Source organism: Gopherus flavomarginatus, chromosome 1 (genome assembly GCF_025201925.1).
Source record: "Gopherus flavomarginatus isolate rGopFla2 chromosome 1, rGopFla2.mat.asm, whole genome shotgun sequence".
NCBI lineage: Eukaryota > Metazoa > Chordata > Testudines > Testudinidae > Gopherus > Gopherus flavomarginatus.
Genome location: NC_066617.1, coordinates 370,984,928 through 370,999,827, shown reverse-complemented (window position 1 = coordinate 370,999,827; position 14,900 = coordinate 370,984,928). Strand labels below are relative to the sequence as shown.

At 51.8% G+C, this 14,900-nt stretch overlaps 2 protein-coding genes and 3 non-coding genes across 5 annotated transcripts; all 5 read left to right on the top strand.

Moving 5' to 3' along the window:
- Positions 1 to 4,381: 4,381 nt before the first annotated feature.
- On the top strand, positions 4,382 to 9,540 carry RPS11 (ribosomal protein S11). The gene is made up of 5 exons (XM_050926114.1): positions 4,382 to 4,487; positions 5,139 to 5,270; positions 5,861 to 5,936; positions 7,679 to 7,808; positions 9,369 to 9,540. Exons 1-5 carry the CDS (start codon positions 4,473 to 4,475, stop codon positions 9,490 to 9,492), a joined length of 477 nt encoding a protein of 158 aa, XP_050782071.1. The 5' UTR covers positions 4,382 to 4,472; the 3' UTR covers positions 9,493 to 9,540.
- Positions 5,599 to 5,690, top strand: LOC127043361 (small nucleolar RNA SNORD35). Its single transcript, XR_007772222.1, has one exon. It is a non-coding gene; the product is annotated as a small nucleolar RNA SNORD35 (small nucleolar RNA).
- On the top strand, positions 6,359 to 6,449 carry LOC127043360 (small nucleolar RNA SNORD35). The gene has a single exon (XR_007772221.1). It is a non-coding gene; the product is annotated as a small nucleolar RNA SNORD35 (small nucleolar RNA).
- On the top strand, positions 8,313 to 8,407 carry LOC127043359 (small nucleolar RNA SNORD35). Its single transcript, XR_007772220.1, has one exon. It is a non-coding gene; the product is annotated as a small nucleolar RNA SNORD35 (small nucleolar RNA).
- A 900-nt stretch (positions 9,541 to 10,440) lies between the features above and the next one.
- LOC127035233 (uncharacterized) lies at positions 10,441 to 12,141 on the top strand. Its single transcript, XM_050924907.1, has 2 exons — positions 10,441 to 10,831; positions 11,521 to 12,141. Exons 1-2 carry the CDS (start codon positions 10,651 to 10,653, stop codon positions 11,946 to 11,948), a joined length of 609 nt encoding a protein of 202 aa, XP_050780864.1. The 5' UTR covers positions 10,441 to 10,650; the 3' UTR covers positions 11,949 to 12,141.
- The last annotated feature ends 2,759 nt before the right edge of the window (positions 12,142 to 14,900 follow it).

The window sequence follows — 14,900 nt, the reverse complement described above, 5'->3', positions numbered from 1 at the left end:
ATTCCACCCTGCACTTTCATTCCTTTGGCTTCCTCTCCAAGGCTACCTTTTGGCCTTGGCAGGGCTGAGGGACATGGTCAGATGCTTCCTGGTGACACTGTTATTCACCCTCAAGGCTGGAGATACATCCAGAAGTCACTGCTCCCACAGAGTGAAGCACTGGGTCTCAGGTAATAGTTCCTGAGTCCTTTGGAGGGTGTAGTTAGTCGTTGGCTGTGTGTTATTTTTGTGTGCTGTCCCAGCTCTGCACAGATAGCCATCAAAGCAGACCTCGACCAAACTGCACAATAAGACCACAAGACTTGGTTTCTAGCGAAGGTACCCAGCCAGGTTTGTTGTTGATGAAGCACAATGCTAATGCTCCAGCTCAGTGGTTACAGGTACACTGACACATGAATGCCTGTGACAATGGACCAGCTCAGTGAACAGTGAGACTTTCCGTTCCCCCGCAGGCCAGCCAAAGACATTCCCTCTGAGACCCCTCTTTATACACTGATACAAACAAGTTATGTATTGCCCCTCTGACGTGATGTGTCCTAGCATCATTTTTGGGGAGTGTGTTTGTACCATACTTGTACCATATCAGGGTGTTCTGGTACCACCTCTCTGGAATGTTTTACATGAGTGTCCTGTGCCTAGCACTTCTTAGGAATGTGTGTGTTTTTGCAATACCAGCTCTGTTCTTGCCAGGTTACACAAGCAGAGCCTGACTTTTGCTAACTTTTTGCTTTATATAAGCAAAGTTGACCACTATGTTAGTTCGGGCCTCTTATACCAAGCCTCGTGTCTCAGGCTCTCTCTTTCTACTCCTTGTTCCAAAGTTCAGGGAATTCCACCTCCCAACCCACAATGAGCCTGTATCTAAAATCAGGCTCCATTTCAAACAGGCCCCAGCAGGTTTTCACACCCTACTCCTCTCGTCACTGGACACACTCATCAGCATCTTCCTGAAAATGCCCCACTGGAGCAGTGTCCCCTCCCTCCAGCCATCCCTTCCCCAACTGCAGAAGAAAAAGGGGGGGGGAGGGGAGAGAGGAACTAAGTGTCTTGGGTACCTGAGTGCTCTAGAAAACGTTGCATTGACTCTGCTGTGGTGGAGGGGATCAACATCAGGAGGTTTGGGCTGCAAAGAAGCCATCCCCTCCCCACAAGTTCTGCCCTCTCAGGATTTTGTTTCCAGGCACGACCAGCTCCATAGAGACCAGCGATTGGAGTCCTGAAGGGAACATCTCACAACAGGGCCCTGTGCACAGTTTAGTTAATTTTGAGCATGAAGGGCAACAAGAACTATTGCTGGGGAATGAGGACCGCTGCAGAGAACTTGAATTTACCCATTCCCTTTGTGCCCCAAGCTGCTCACGTTCATCGTGAGGTTGGTGAATGAGCTGGGTATTTTTAAAGCTACTCATCATCTCATGTTTCAGAAAGGTAGCCGTGTTAGTCTGTATCAGCAAAAACTAGGAGTCCTTGTGGCACCTTAGAGATTAACACATTTATTTGGGCATAAGCTTTTGTGGGCTACAACTCACTTCATCATCTCATGATTTTCTGGCAGCAGGAATCTCTCAATTTTCCCTTATTCAAAACGTCTACCATTTCCCATCACTTACAAAGGAACTGAAGTCAGAGACCATCCTCTCTTAAAATGGTTCACAGTTCACAAGCGGCTGCCCCGAATGAAGATGGCTGCTGTCTACCATTATTTCCAATGGCATTGAAGCCCTCAGGGAAAAACAGCCACTCTCTGGGCCATGCGTGGCCAACCTGTGGTTACAGAGCCACATGCAGCTCTTCAGGAGTTAATATGCAGCTTCTTGTATAGGCCCCGACTCCGGGGCTGGAGCTACAGATGCCAACTTTTCAATGTGCTGGGGGGCAGGGTGCTCACCACCGAACCCCTGGCTCTGCCACAGGCCACTACTCCACCCCTTCCTGCCCTCCCTCCCCTGAGCCTGCCGTGTCCTCGCTCCTCCCCCTCAGAGCCACCTGCCCACCATGAAACAGCTGATCTGGAGGTGTGGGGAGGTGCTGATCGGCAGGGCTGCCAGTGGCGCTGGGTGCGGGGAGGGAGCCGATGGGGGGCTGGTGACGTATTACTGTGGCTCTTTGGCAATGTACGTTGGTAAATTCTTACTCCTTCTCAGGCTCAGGTTGGCCATCCCTGCTCTGGGTGCTCTGGTTTAGAATCTGGACAGGGAAATGTAGGGGGCAGAAGGGGGAAGCCAAAGACAGTCTGAAGGGAAATGGAGTGAAAAAGTGGAGGCAGGTGTGACAGACTTGGGGACCACAGGGGGAGGGGCGTGAACGGTGTGGCAGGCAGGAGAGTGGGTGGGAGGATGAATAGGGATAATATGGCTGTTCCCCAACCCCTGAGGTTAGGAGAGGGTAAGGCAGCCCCCCACTGAGCAGCCAGCCGGCAGACCCCCATTTTTGTATACGATTGAATCTTAAACCTGAAATAATCACGGGCGCTGGGGTGAGGGCAATGTTTTCCCTGGAGTGAACCTAATTTAATGCTAACGGGGGCCCCCTCCCCTCATCTCCGCAGCCCAACCAGAGCCACCAACACTGTTTCTGTCTCGCTGGTGCTGGGGAGGAGGCTGCTGGGGCCCAGGCAGGTCTGTTCCAGGGGAGCTGCTGCGATCTCCCCTCTCCTGACGTTCCCGCCTCAGGAATTGTCTCTTTTAAAATAATAAACTCAGAAGCTGCCCAGCTCCCTCCGCTCTCCTCAGCTAGGCCTGGAAATGCCGAACCCCTGCACCCCGCAGGCTCACTGCAGTCTCTGTCTATTGCCTGTGGCGAGGCTGGTTTTGAAGCTAAAGCCCTTCATGAAACCCGGGCCCTTCGCAGGGCTGGCAGCAAACCCCACCATCTCGCCAATGCACTGCTCCTCTTTCTCTTGCACCAGCAGCGGCCTCAGGGCAAGAAACTACTGGCAGCCTGCGACACCTGAGAAACCGCTCATCCCTTTGCAGAGCAGTGTATCCGCACAATGGCTGCCGGGCGGGCAGGGGGGTGCGAGCCCCACAGAGCAATGGCTGCCGGGCGGGGAGGGGGGTGCGAGCCCCACAGAGCAATGGCTGCAGGGCGGGCAGGGGTGTGCGAGCCCCACAGAGCAATGGCTGCAGGGCGGGCAGGGGTGCTAGCCCCACAGAGCAATGGCTGCCGGGCAGGGAGCGGGGTGCTAGCCCCACAGAAAAATGGCTGCCAGTCAGGGAGGGGGGTGCTAGCCCCACAGAGCAATGGCTGCCAGGCAGGGAGGGGGAGCTGTCCCCGCAGAGCAATGGCTGCCGGGCGGGGAGGGGGGTGCTAGCCCCACAGAAAAATGGCTGCCGGGCTGCAGGGTGCTATCCCCACAGAGCAATGGCTGCCGGGCGGGGAAGGGGGTGCTAGCCCCCCAGAGCAATGGCTGCCGGGCGGGGAAGGGGGTTCTAGCCCCACAGAAAAATGGCTGCCGGGCGGGAGGGGGGGTGCTAGCCCCACAGAGCAATGGCTGCCGGGCGGGGAGGGGGTGCTATCCCCGCAGAGCAATGGCTGCCGGGCGGGGAGGGGGGTGCTAGCCCCACAGAGCAATGGCTGCAGGGCGGGCAGGGGTGCTAGCCCCACAGAGCAATGGCTGCCGGGCAGGGAGCGGGGTGCTAGCCCCACAGAAAAATGGCTGCTAGTCAGGGAGTGGGGTGCTAGCCCCACAGAGCAATGGCTGCCGGGCAGGGAGGGGGAGCTGTCCCCGCAGAGCAATGGCTGCCGGGCGGTGCTATCCCCACAGAGCAATGGCTGCCGGACTGCAGGGTGCTAGCCCCACAGAGCAATGGCTGCCGGGCGGGGCGCGGGGGGTGCTACCCCACAGAGCAATGGCTGCCGGGCGGGGGTGGGGGGGTGCTAGCCCCACAGAGCAATGGCTGCCAGGGGCGGGTGCTAGCCCCACAAAGCAATGGCTGCCGGGCAGGGAAGGGGGTGCTATCCCCACAGAGCAATGGCTGCCGGGCAGAGAGTGTGCTATCCCCCCAGACCAATGGCTGCCGGGCGGGGGTGGAGGGGTGCTATCCCCCCAGACCAATGGCCGCCGGGGGCGGGTGCTAGTTCCACAAAGCAATGGCTGCCGGGCAGGGAAGAGGGTGCTATCCCCACAGAGCAATGGCTGCCGGGCAGAGGGTGTGCTATCCCCCCAGACCAATGGCTGCCGGGCGGGGGTGGAGGGGTGCTATCCCCCCAGACCAATGGCCGCCGGGGGCGGGTGCTAGCTCCACAAAGCAATGGCTACTAAGGGGTGGCTCGCGCACATTCCCGGGGCAGATGAGAACTCAACGCCGCTGTCTGAGTCAGCCCCGCCCCTCCGCCTAGGCCCCGCCCGCTGCTGGGACGGAGCGGACGCCTCCCGCGCTCCCTGTGCGTAGTGAGGTCACTTCCGGCGCGGCGGCGGATAAGCGGACCCGTGCGGCTGCTGCGGTCTCTTTTTCCTCGCGCCGTGCAAGATGGCGGACGTGCAGGTCGGGGCTCCGCGCCGCGGGAGGGCGGGAAGCGGCTCACTCGGCTCCTGCGGGGGGGATGGGGCGAGTGGGACAGCCCCGGGTGACCCCCCCCCACACACACACACGCCGGGGCCTGGCGGGCGAGCGGGGCCTAGGGGCAGCCCGGGGGGGGGACACGTAGCTGGCGCCGGGCCGAGCCCCCCGGCCGCGTGCGGGGCAGAGAACTGCGCACGCGCCTGGCGGCTCGGCCCGTGTCCCCGCGCGCGGCGTGCGGGAGCCCGGGGCCCCTCCCGAGCGGCTCGTGGGCCTGGCGCTGGCCCCGCAGGGACTTGGGCTGGTTTCACTGCCCGGCCCCAGGGAGTTAACCCAGCCTGGCCCTGCGGCGTAGGCCAGGCCCCAGGTACAGTGTCACGGTGTCTCGGAGCTGGTGCGCCCTGGCAAGGGGCACTGGCATTGCCCTAACTCCAGGGCCTCCCCTGGGGAGGTGCTCTATCCACACCTCCCGCTACAGGGGTGGCAGTGTAGCCTTTTCAGCGTGGCCATAAGCGTAGCCAGGCACTCTCACCCCCTGGTGCCAAGGCAGGCTGGCTCCAGCTGGCGGCATTGGGTGCATTATTTAGGTGACTTTTCTTCATTTTATCTTTGCTTTTTTGGGTCTTTCCCAAACAGACTGAGAGATCTTATCAGAAACAGCCTACCATCTTCCAGAACAAGAAGCGGGTGCTTCTGGGAGAGGGAGTCAAGGAGAAACTCCCCCGTTACTACAAGAATGTTGGCCTGGGCTTCAAGACCCCCAAAGAGGTATAATTTTGTGTGTGAACAAAAGTGAATCAAGCTACAGCTGGTCCTAGCTCTGGCTTGCTAGTCTTTTGGGGTGACTCATGAATTTGCCCTTCATATGGGGGAGAGGGCGGAGGAAGAGGTTGATATCTTCATGAAAAGATTAGTATAGAAATGGTATTAAATTTGGACTAGAAGAATAAAATCCAATAGGATAGAGATAAGTTCAGCCCCAGACTGTCAATGGTCAGAATATTTCTGTCAAAATAGCAGGTTAATAGCCAGTGGATCACCCAGGAAGTTATGAAAAGCAATTTCTGCAAACTTCAGGGTGGTTCCTTTCCTTACTGACGTGATGTTTTTTCTCACGATGGTCTTCCAAGTCCCACAGGTGAAGGGGCTTTGACAACAGTTGCCAAGTGGCCTTGCTGATGTCAGTTCATACAGACAGGAATAAATGCGGTCATGTGCCTCACGCTTACAGTACCAGTCCTGTTGTAGCACCCAAATTGACCTTCTGGGGTGCTAAAGTTTTCATTGATGGTAGATTGCTGCAGCACTCACTAAGTTTTTAGCTCCAAAGTGCTGATGTCAACTTTCTCTGTTTTCAGGCCATTGAGGGCACTTACATTGACAAGAAATGCCCATTCACTGGTAATGTCTCTATTCGTGGTCGTATCCTGTCAGGTAAGAACTAAGAGACACTTCTGTGAGTATAATTATTTTGGATAAATTTCAAAACCTTTTGGTTATGTGAACATCCTGCAGGGAATGGCATTTGGAGGCCTGTTTGAGTAGAGCTGTTTAGGAGCTGGATCTATCAGTTAAACAAAATGTAGGCATATGAGCTTATTAATGGAAAACAGGGTTGTTTGGAACTTGAATAGATTAGAACAGGCTGCAGATATCCTAGAGTCTGAGCCTCTGGAACTAGAGATCCCAGCATATGAGGTTATTGCTAAAAGCGGTAGCCATTTCTTGCCTTTAATGTGCAGCCCACTGTTTAGGCTCTCAGATCCCAAAACACTAAATGCCCCCTTCAGGTTTGTACGCTTCCTGCCAGAAATTAATTGCTGTCTCCCCTTTTCACTGCTGCTATGGTCCTGAGCTGCAAATGATGCTATTCTCACGATGGTCTTCCAAGTCTCATGGTGAAGGGACTCTGACGACACTGCCAAATGGCTTTGCTGATGCCTGACAGAAGGACCCAGGAGACAGTGGCAGTACTCTTCTAGAGAGAGTGGCTACATCTTATCTTAAGCGAAGCTCTTTACACTGAAATAGAACTGTTTTGGTTGACCTAGATAGTGAGGAGAACATCAACTTCAGGGGCCATGCTGCTGTTGAAAAATGCATGCAGATGCTGCAGCACGGGTCCCCAACGTGGTGCTCGCGGGCACCGACACCTAAATGCGCCCATGTCCTGGCCGGTGGTCGAGCATCGGCTGAAATGCTGCTGAATTTCAGCAGCTACTAACAAGTGGTGTCATCGAGAGGCATCGCCACCGAAATGCTGCTGTAATTTGGCGCCATTTCGACAGATGCTCATCCATTGCCACAGTCCTTTGTCTGGCACCTGCCAGACAAAGGTTGGGGACCACTGGGCTACAGACTCGATAATGTTGTCCAAAATTATCTGATGCCATCCTTTGATGCTTAAATACTAAGTATTCCATTTCTAATATACAGTGGATTACGGAGCTAACCAATCCTTAATGAGTATTAGGAATAACTAATTAGCTACCATCTTTCGAATGTAATACAGGATAGGATAGAGGGAAATGTAGTGCCTATGTTAATGCGTTAAGGAGGATGGGTAAAACAGAGGGGCATGTAATCAATAGCTCCAAGTATAGCGTCCTATTGAAAATTTCAGGAAAAGGTCGGGGACAAGTCTCCGGTTGTACAATCAGGGTTAATGGTTTAGGCATGTAAGTGCACTGTACTGTATTGGATTTATTTTTATTTTACTATAAACCATTGGTAAGAATTATACGATAGCATGATAGGAAAACTTACCATATAACCCTGAAGGTCCCAGCCTCAGTCTGTTGCCTGAGTCTTACTCTCCAGACTGGAGCTGCTTTTGGGAAGTCTCTGATCTTATCTATACTAGGAGGTTTTAGTACACCAGTACAAGTACAGTGGCAAAACTTGCAAAGCTCTTCTAGCGTGGATGCAATTATACCAGTGCTCTGAACCAGCAAAAGCATACTGGCATAAGCACAGTTTGACTGGTATGTGTCTGCACTAGGGCTGATACCAGCAAAGCTGTGCTGATTTTAAATTTAAAAAGAAATACCTTGTCCAGCATAACTATACTGGAATAACTTTGTAGACCAGGCATCAGTAAAATATGAACTTCTGCTTAAACACTACAAGTAAGTGCTTGGTGTCCTTTCCCCCTCTACGCCCCCGTATTCCCGCAGGTGTGGTTACCAAGATGAAGATGCAGCGTACCATCGTCATCCGCAGGGATTACTTACACTATATCCGCAAGTACAACCGTTTTGAGAAACGCCACAAGAATATGTCCGTGCATCTCTCCCCCTGCTTCAGGTGAGCACAGGAGTAGTACTGGGGGTACACTGTGGATCAATGATTAGTGGTGCTGTGCTCTTCCCTTCAAATCTGAGCACTGATGACCCTCTACATAGGTCATTACATAGTCTCTCTGTACTGTTCACTAACCTGCCCTGGAGACTTCAGGCCCCAGAATGCAATGATGGGCACAAGACAAGGAGTCAGGGTATTTGTATTAATCCATTCTGATAGAGACTGACCATGGGCAAGCTGTTTATCTTCTACCTCTGGTTTCCTATGTGCAAAATGGGAATCACTTACCTGTTTTGCTAGTGTGGTGGTAAGGTTAAAGCATGCACGTGCTCTGAAGTTGAGATGTGCTGCTCAGTCTCAACCCAAACAGAAAGCTGTTCAGATCAAAGGGAAGCAGGAGATACCCAGAATTGTAGTTGATGACAACACTTCAATCTAGAAAGGTAAATGAAGTGAGTCAACACTGTACAACTATATGGGCTGTGCTCTGACCTGGAGCCTGTTTGGTGGTGGTGATGTCTAAACTCACGATGGTCTGCAGAGCCCCCTGTGGTGAAGGGGGATTGCTGAAAATGCCAGTCTGGCAATGCTGAACCATAAAACATGTTCTGGTCTGGCAGCCCTCAGTCTCGAATGCTTCTCTGTGCAGGAACTTTCTGGAAAACTGTCAAACATGTATGCGTAGGGATGTTTATAAAGTGAGCTGTCTGCATGTGGTATGGTCACATCGGTAAATATAAATTTTCTGGGGGGAAGCCTTCTTGGAGTACTTAGGACAGGGGACTTGGTGTAAAGACTGAGTCCCCATTCTTAGTGCTGTCTGACTTTTATTCTGTGATCTTGAGTAAGTCACTTCATCTCTGTTCCTTATTTATCCCTCGGTAACCAGGGATTACTTGCCTACCTCCCTGGAGGTTGTAAAGCTTTGTAAGTATTTATAAAGCTCTGAGATCCTTGGAAGAATGGTATTTGATCAGAATATAGGGAACCTTTCAAATGACATGTGAAGATAAGTGTACTGAGAGAAGGGAGTGAGGGTCCTGTAGCTTGAACAACACTCTGATCCTCTTGTCTCTGGGAGGTCCTGGATTAGCATTTCAGTCCAAATTCAGGTGACCTGAGAACTAAGCAAGAAGCTTTTTCCAAGTACTTAGGTAAGGATTGCAAGGAAAACACCTGGTCTTTGCCTGGGCTATGATTCCTCAAGCACTTGGTTTTAATCCTGATTAATATTCTCCTGTGGGAACTGTGTACTCTCTATCTTACATATTGACACTTGCTTCACGCATGCCAAAACCAAAGGCTAGAAAGACCTGGTTTGGTGGTGGATGGTGGACCTCTCACTTACTGAAAGCAAATGCTACCTGTCTGGCACTTAAATTAACAGCAGAAGGGGCCTTTAATACTTCAGGTTCATGAGACCCGTTTCTCAGTGTTGTCTTGTTCAGTTGTGTTTAGTCTCTCCAGTGCTGTGCTTGCGCACATCTGTACTGCAGGAACAAATTTCTGGTGGCAAAGAATCTGCTGTTTAGCTATCTAAAAGCAGCTGTGCTTTTTTTCCAGGGATGTCCAGATTGGGGATATTGTGACTGTGGGGGAATGCCGTCCCCTCAGCAAGACAGTCCGATTCAACGTCCTCAAGGTCACAAAGGCTGCTGGCACCAAGAAGCAGTTCCAGAAGTTTTAAAGGCAACAAATGGATGATCAGGATGAATAAAACCTTTGTAAAAACGTGTTCAGTTTGTGATCTGAAATGAGCAGGGATGGCATGCCAAGGGGCATGAAACTGCAGGACTCTAACAAAGGATAGTGGCCTTGCTCCAGGTCCTGGAGTATCTGCAGGAGTGCTGCATGGTCACATGTCAGTTCTAAGTGTGCAGAATGGTGGGGAGGAGGGCTTTGTACAAAGAAAGTATGAATGATTTTGGCTTCCCTGTAGGACTCTTATTTCCACATGGAAATCTTTGCTTGCTCCATGGTACCAGCCAGCTGAACAATGCAGTGAGGTTTCAGTGAGGGCTGGGGTGTTCCATTTTTAGTGAATCCCTTCTCCCAAGTGGTTTTGTTTGAATTAGATAAGTATCAACAGGCTTTGAAAAAGGATGTGAATACACTTTTAATCAGGCTTCGCTTCTCCCTGTCCTAGGGCTTGGCTACACAGGAGAGTTGCAGCGCTGGTGGTGAGTTTACAGTGCTGCAACTTACTGTGTCCACACTTGCAAGGCACAGTCAGTGCTGTAACTCCCTGGCTGCAGCGCTGGCTGTACACCTGGTCTGCTTGGGGTGTAACAATTCCAGCGCTGGTGATGCAGTGCTGCTCGGCAAGTGTGGCCAGCAGAAGCGCTGTTATTGGCCTCCAGGGTATTAGGAGGTATCCCACTTTTCAGCCACTCTTCTCATCGTTTGGCACTCCACTGCCCTGGGCTCAGGTGACCTGCCCTTTAAATGCCCTGGGAATTTTAAAAATCCCCTTCCTGTTTGCTCAGCCAGGTGTGGAGTGTAATCAATCAGTGACCATACCTCCATGTGCCAAACAAGTCCCAGCATGGAGCATTGGCGAGCTGCTGGACCTCGTCAATGATTTTTGGGGAGGAAGCTGTGCAGTCACAGCTGTGCTCCAGCTGTAGGAATTATACCTATCGCCAGATATCAAAGTCCATGCTGGAAAGGGGCCATGAATGGGATGTGGTGCAGTGCAGAGTTAAAGTAAAGGAGCTGCGGAGTGCCTATTGCAAAGCCTGCAAGGGAAACCACCGCTCAGGTGCTGCCCCCCACGACCTGCTGTTTTTACAAGGAGCTGGATGCGATACTTGGGGGTGACCCCACTGCCAATCCAAGGACCAGGATGGACAGTTCAGAGGAGGGGGAGGGGGTAGAGGAAACTGAGAGTGAGGGTACTGGGGTGGAGGGAGACACCCCGGAGTCCCAGGAGGCATGCAACCAGGAGCTCTTCTCAAGCCAGCAGAAAGCTAGCCAGTCACAGCAGCTGGAACTTGGTGAAGGACAAGCAGAGGAGCGGGTTCCGGGTAAGCAGCTTTTATTTTCAGGATGGAATTTTTTTTTTTGGGGGGGGGTGGGTTATGGCTGCATGCATGCATGCCTAGATGTCGACTAGCCCATTGATGTGGTCTATCACGTCACTGTAATCGGCTTCTGTAATCTCTTCAAAAGTTTCAGCCAGAGCGTGGGCCATGCGCTTGCACGAGTTCATAGGGAGAGGCACTGTGGTCCTTGTCCCAGTCAGGCTAACGTGTCTGCGCCACTGTGCCGCGAGGGGTGGGGGGACCATTGCTGCACACAGGCAAGCTGCATAGGGGCCAGGGCACAATCCGCATTGCTGGAGAAGACCCTCCCTCTTCCCAGGTGACCCGCAGCAGCGAGATATCTGGCAGGATAAAATCCTGTGGAAAAGGTAGGGATAGTGTTCAGTGCAGGTCCACCCCCACCCCCCAGCTCTCTGATTTCCCCAATGCACAGAAACCCCAGTGCAGCCCTGACCCAAGCAGTTGCCCTTCCCAGGTGAGCTGCGGCAGCGAGATGGCTTCATTAATCACTCATTCCCCATTACTCACCATGTCTTCCCTGCTGTGGCCTCTCTGTGCTATGTTTGCTATGTGTAAAGGATGCTACAAATGAGACTAAAAACTCCTTAACTGTGATTATAAACAATGCAGCCTCTGTAATAAATGTTTCTCTTTCTGTTTTTTTTTCTAAGTGTCCTTGAATAGTACCAGTAATCCCCCATCCCTATCACAGACTGCTGAAAAGCTACAGAACCTGAGGAGGAAACCAAGAAAAAGTAAAGAAGATTTGGTGAAAGCAGTTATGAATCAGTCTGCCAGAGAGAGTAAGAGGCTGCAGGACTGGAGAGAAAAAATTCAGCAGTGGAGGGAAACAGAAAGCAGGAGAAAGGAACTGGCTAAGAAGAAAAGCACAAAGCAGCTGATAAGCCTCCTTGCACACCAAACAGAGTGTATGCAGTCACTCATAGGCATGCAGGCAGAGCACTGCCGTGCTGCCACCCCCATCCCAATGCTCTCTCCCTTGTGCCCCAATGTCAGCTCAAAACCCCCTTCTCCAGCATCTAGGTTCTTACCACCACCAGCTGCTCCCAACACTTGTACATTCACCTACCAGCCCTGAGAACTACAACCCTTAACCTCTGCACTCAACCCCCATCACCATGCAGCATTTTCATCCTGAAGTGCAGCAGTCATTGCACAGCACTCCAGGCAGGACATATTCAAACCTCTGACTGTACAGTTCACCACCCTACCCCCCCCCACCCGTCCTTTTACTTACTGTCTTTTCAATAAATGATTTCTTGGCTTTTAAAGCAGTTTTTATTATTGCAGAAAGTGAAAGATACTGTACCCCCAAGGAAAAAACAGGCACTGCAAATCATTGTAACCACTGCACTTCACTCCCATGCAAGGCACCAAATGTTACTGTTGCCTTTTGGCCTCAAATTGCTCCCTTAAGGCATCCCTAATCCTTGTAGCCATGTGCTGGGCCTCTCTAGTAGCTCTGCTCTGGCTATGCAAATTCAGCATCCAGGCGTTGAACCTCGGAGGTCCATTCCTCACTGAATGTTTCACCTTTCCCTTCACAAACATGGAGGGTACAGCATGCGGATATAGCCGCAGGGATGCTGCTTTCCCCCAAGTCTAGCTTCCCATAAAGACATCTCCAGCGTCCCTTTAAATGGCCGAAAGCACACTCCACAGTCATTCTGCACCAGCTCAGCCTGTAGTTGAACCGGTCCTTGCTCCTGTCAAGCTTCCCTGTATACGGTTTCATGAGCCAAGGTATTAACGGGTAAGCGGGGTCTCCAAGTATCACAATGGGCATTTCGACATCCCCTACTGTGATCTTGCGGTCTGGGAAAAAAGTCCCGGCCTGCAGCTTCCTGAACAGGCCACTGTTCCGAAAGATGCGTGCATCATGCACCTTTCTGGGCCAGCCTGTGTAAATGTCAATGAAACGCCCCCGGTGATCCACAAGCGCCTGGAGAACCATAGAGAAATACCCCTTCCGATTAATGTACTGAGATGCCAGGTGGGGTGGTGCCAGAATAGGAATATGCGTCCCATCTATCACCCCTCCACAGTTAGGGAAACCCATTTGTGCAAAGCCATCCAGAATGTCCTGCACGTTCCCCAGAGTCATGATTCTTCTTAGCAGGATGCGGTTAATGGCCCTGCAAACTTGCATCAACAGTATTCCAATGGTCGACTTTCCCACTCCAAACTGGTTCGCGACCAATCGGTAGCTGTCTGGAGTTGCCAGCTTCCAGATTGCAATAGCCACCCGCTTCTCCACTGACAGGGCAGCTCTCAATCTCATGTCCTTGTGCCGCAAAGTGGGGGCGAGCTCAGCACACAGTCCGATGAAAGTGGCTTTTCTCATCCTAAAGTTCTGCAGCCACTGATTGTCATCCCAGACTTGCAGGATGATGTGATCCCACCACTCAGTGCTTGTTTCCCAAGCCCAAAGGCGGCATTCCATGGTGCTGAGCATGTCCACTACTGCCACAAGCAATTTAGTGTCACACGTGTCAGGCGAATCGATATAATCGTCGGACTCCTCACTGTCACTTTGGAGCTGAAGGAATAGCTCAACTGCCAAACGTGATGTGCTGGCGACATTCATCAGCAAAGTCCTCAGCAGCTCGGGCTCCATTTCCCACAGAAATCGTGCTGCAGACTCACAATGGCGCCAAACTGCTGGGATGTGAAGGATGTGAAGCGATGCACCATGGGGCGTTGAGACAGGAAGCGGAATGACCTGCACCCTTCCGTCCCCTTCCCACAACCCACGGAGCCAAAATGGGACAAGGTGCTCTGTAGGATAGCTGTCCACAATGCACCACTCCCAACAGCCCTGCAAATGCTGCAAATGTGGCCACATTGCAGCGCTGGTATCTGTCAGTGTGGCCACAGTGCAGCACTGTCCCTACACAGTTGTACGAAGACAGCTGTAACTCCCAGCGCTGCACATCTCCAAGTGTAGCCATACCCCTAGCCCTGCTACTTTAAGACTTACATAGTCTTCTGTGAGAGTCTGAACAAGACTAACATTTCTTATATCAAAAATGGGTTTTCTTTTTCAAAAAGGATGGGTGTGCTTTAGGTACAGTAAAACCTGAGTTAAACACCTTGGGAATGGTGGTAGTGGTTTGTCACTGAAATGTTTGTAACTCTGAATATAAATTTTATGGTTCTTTCAAAAGTTTACAATGGAACATTGATTTAATACAGCTCTGAAACTTTACTGTGCAGAAGAAAAATTCTTGTAACCATCTTAATTTAAATGAAAAGAGCACAAACAGTTCCTCGCTGTGTCAAATTTTAAACTTGATTTTTTTGGAAGTAGTTTACATCTAACACTGTACTGTATTTGTCTTTGCTGGAGTTTGACTGCTTTCTTCTGGTTCTAAATGAGGTGGTGTTTAACTAAGGTTCTACTGTACATTGATGCTGAAAGATCACTTCTCCGGTTCCTACATATCCCTGCCAAAAATTGGAATGCTTCTAGCCCATGGTTGTAGATGAAAATTTCATCTTTCAGTGAAAGGCAAGAGTGGACTCATGTTGCTTGCACTGGGGTTAGTCATTGCTTCTCTTTTGTTCTCTAGCGCATGGGTGGGCAGACTTTTGGCCTGAGGGCTACAGTGAGGTTCTGAAACTGTATGGTGGGCTGGGTAGGGAAGGCTGTGCCTCCCCAAGCAGCCTGGCTCCCTCCCACTTGGTGCCCCCCTCAGAACCTCTGACACATCTAACAGCCCCTGCCCGTAACTGCCTCTATCCAACCCTCTGGCTTCCTGCCCCTTGCCAGTTCCCTCCCACAACTATCCAACTGCTCCCTGTACTCTCACTGCCCCCTGGGATGCCCTGCCCCTTATCCATCCCTCCTCCTGCACCATGCTGCTGAGAGCACCAGGACTGGCAGCTGTGTTATCCTCAGAGTGTGCCACACAGTCTAGAGCACCAGAGCGGATGGATGGCTTGCAGTTGTGTTACCCCACAGGAGCTCACAGCCCCCTGCCCAGAGCACTGGTGATAGGGTGGGCTGCGGCTGTGGGGGAGGGAGGTT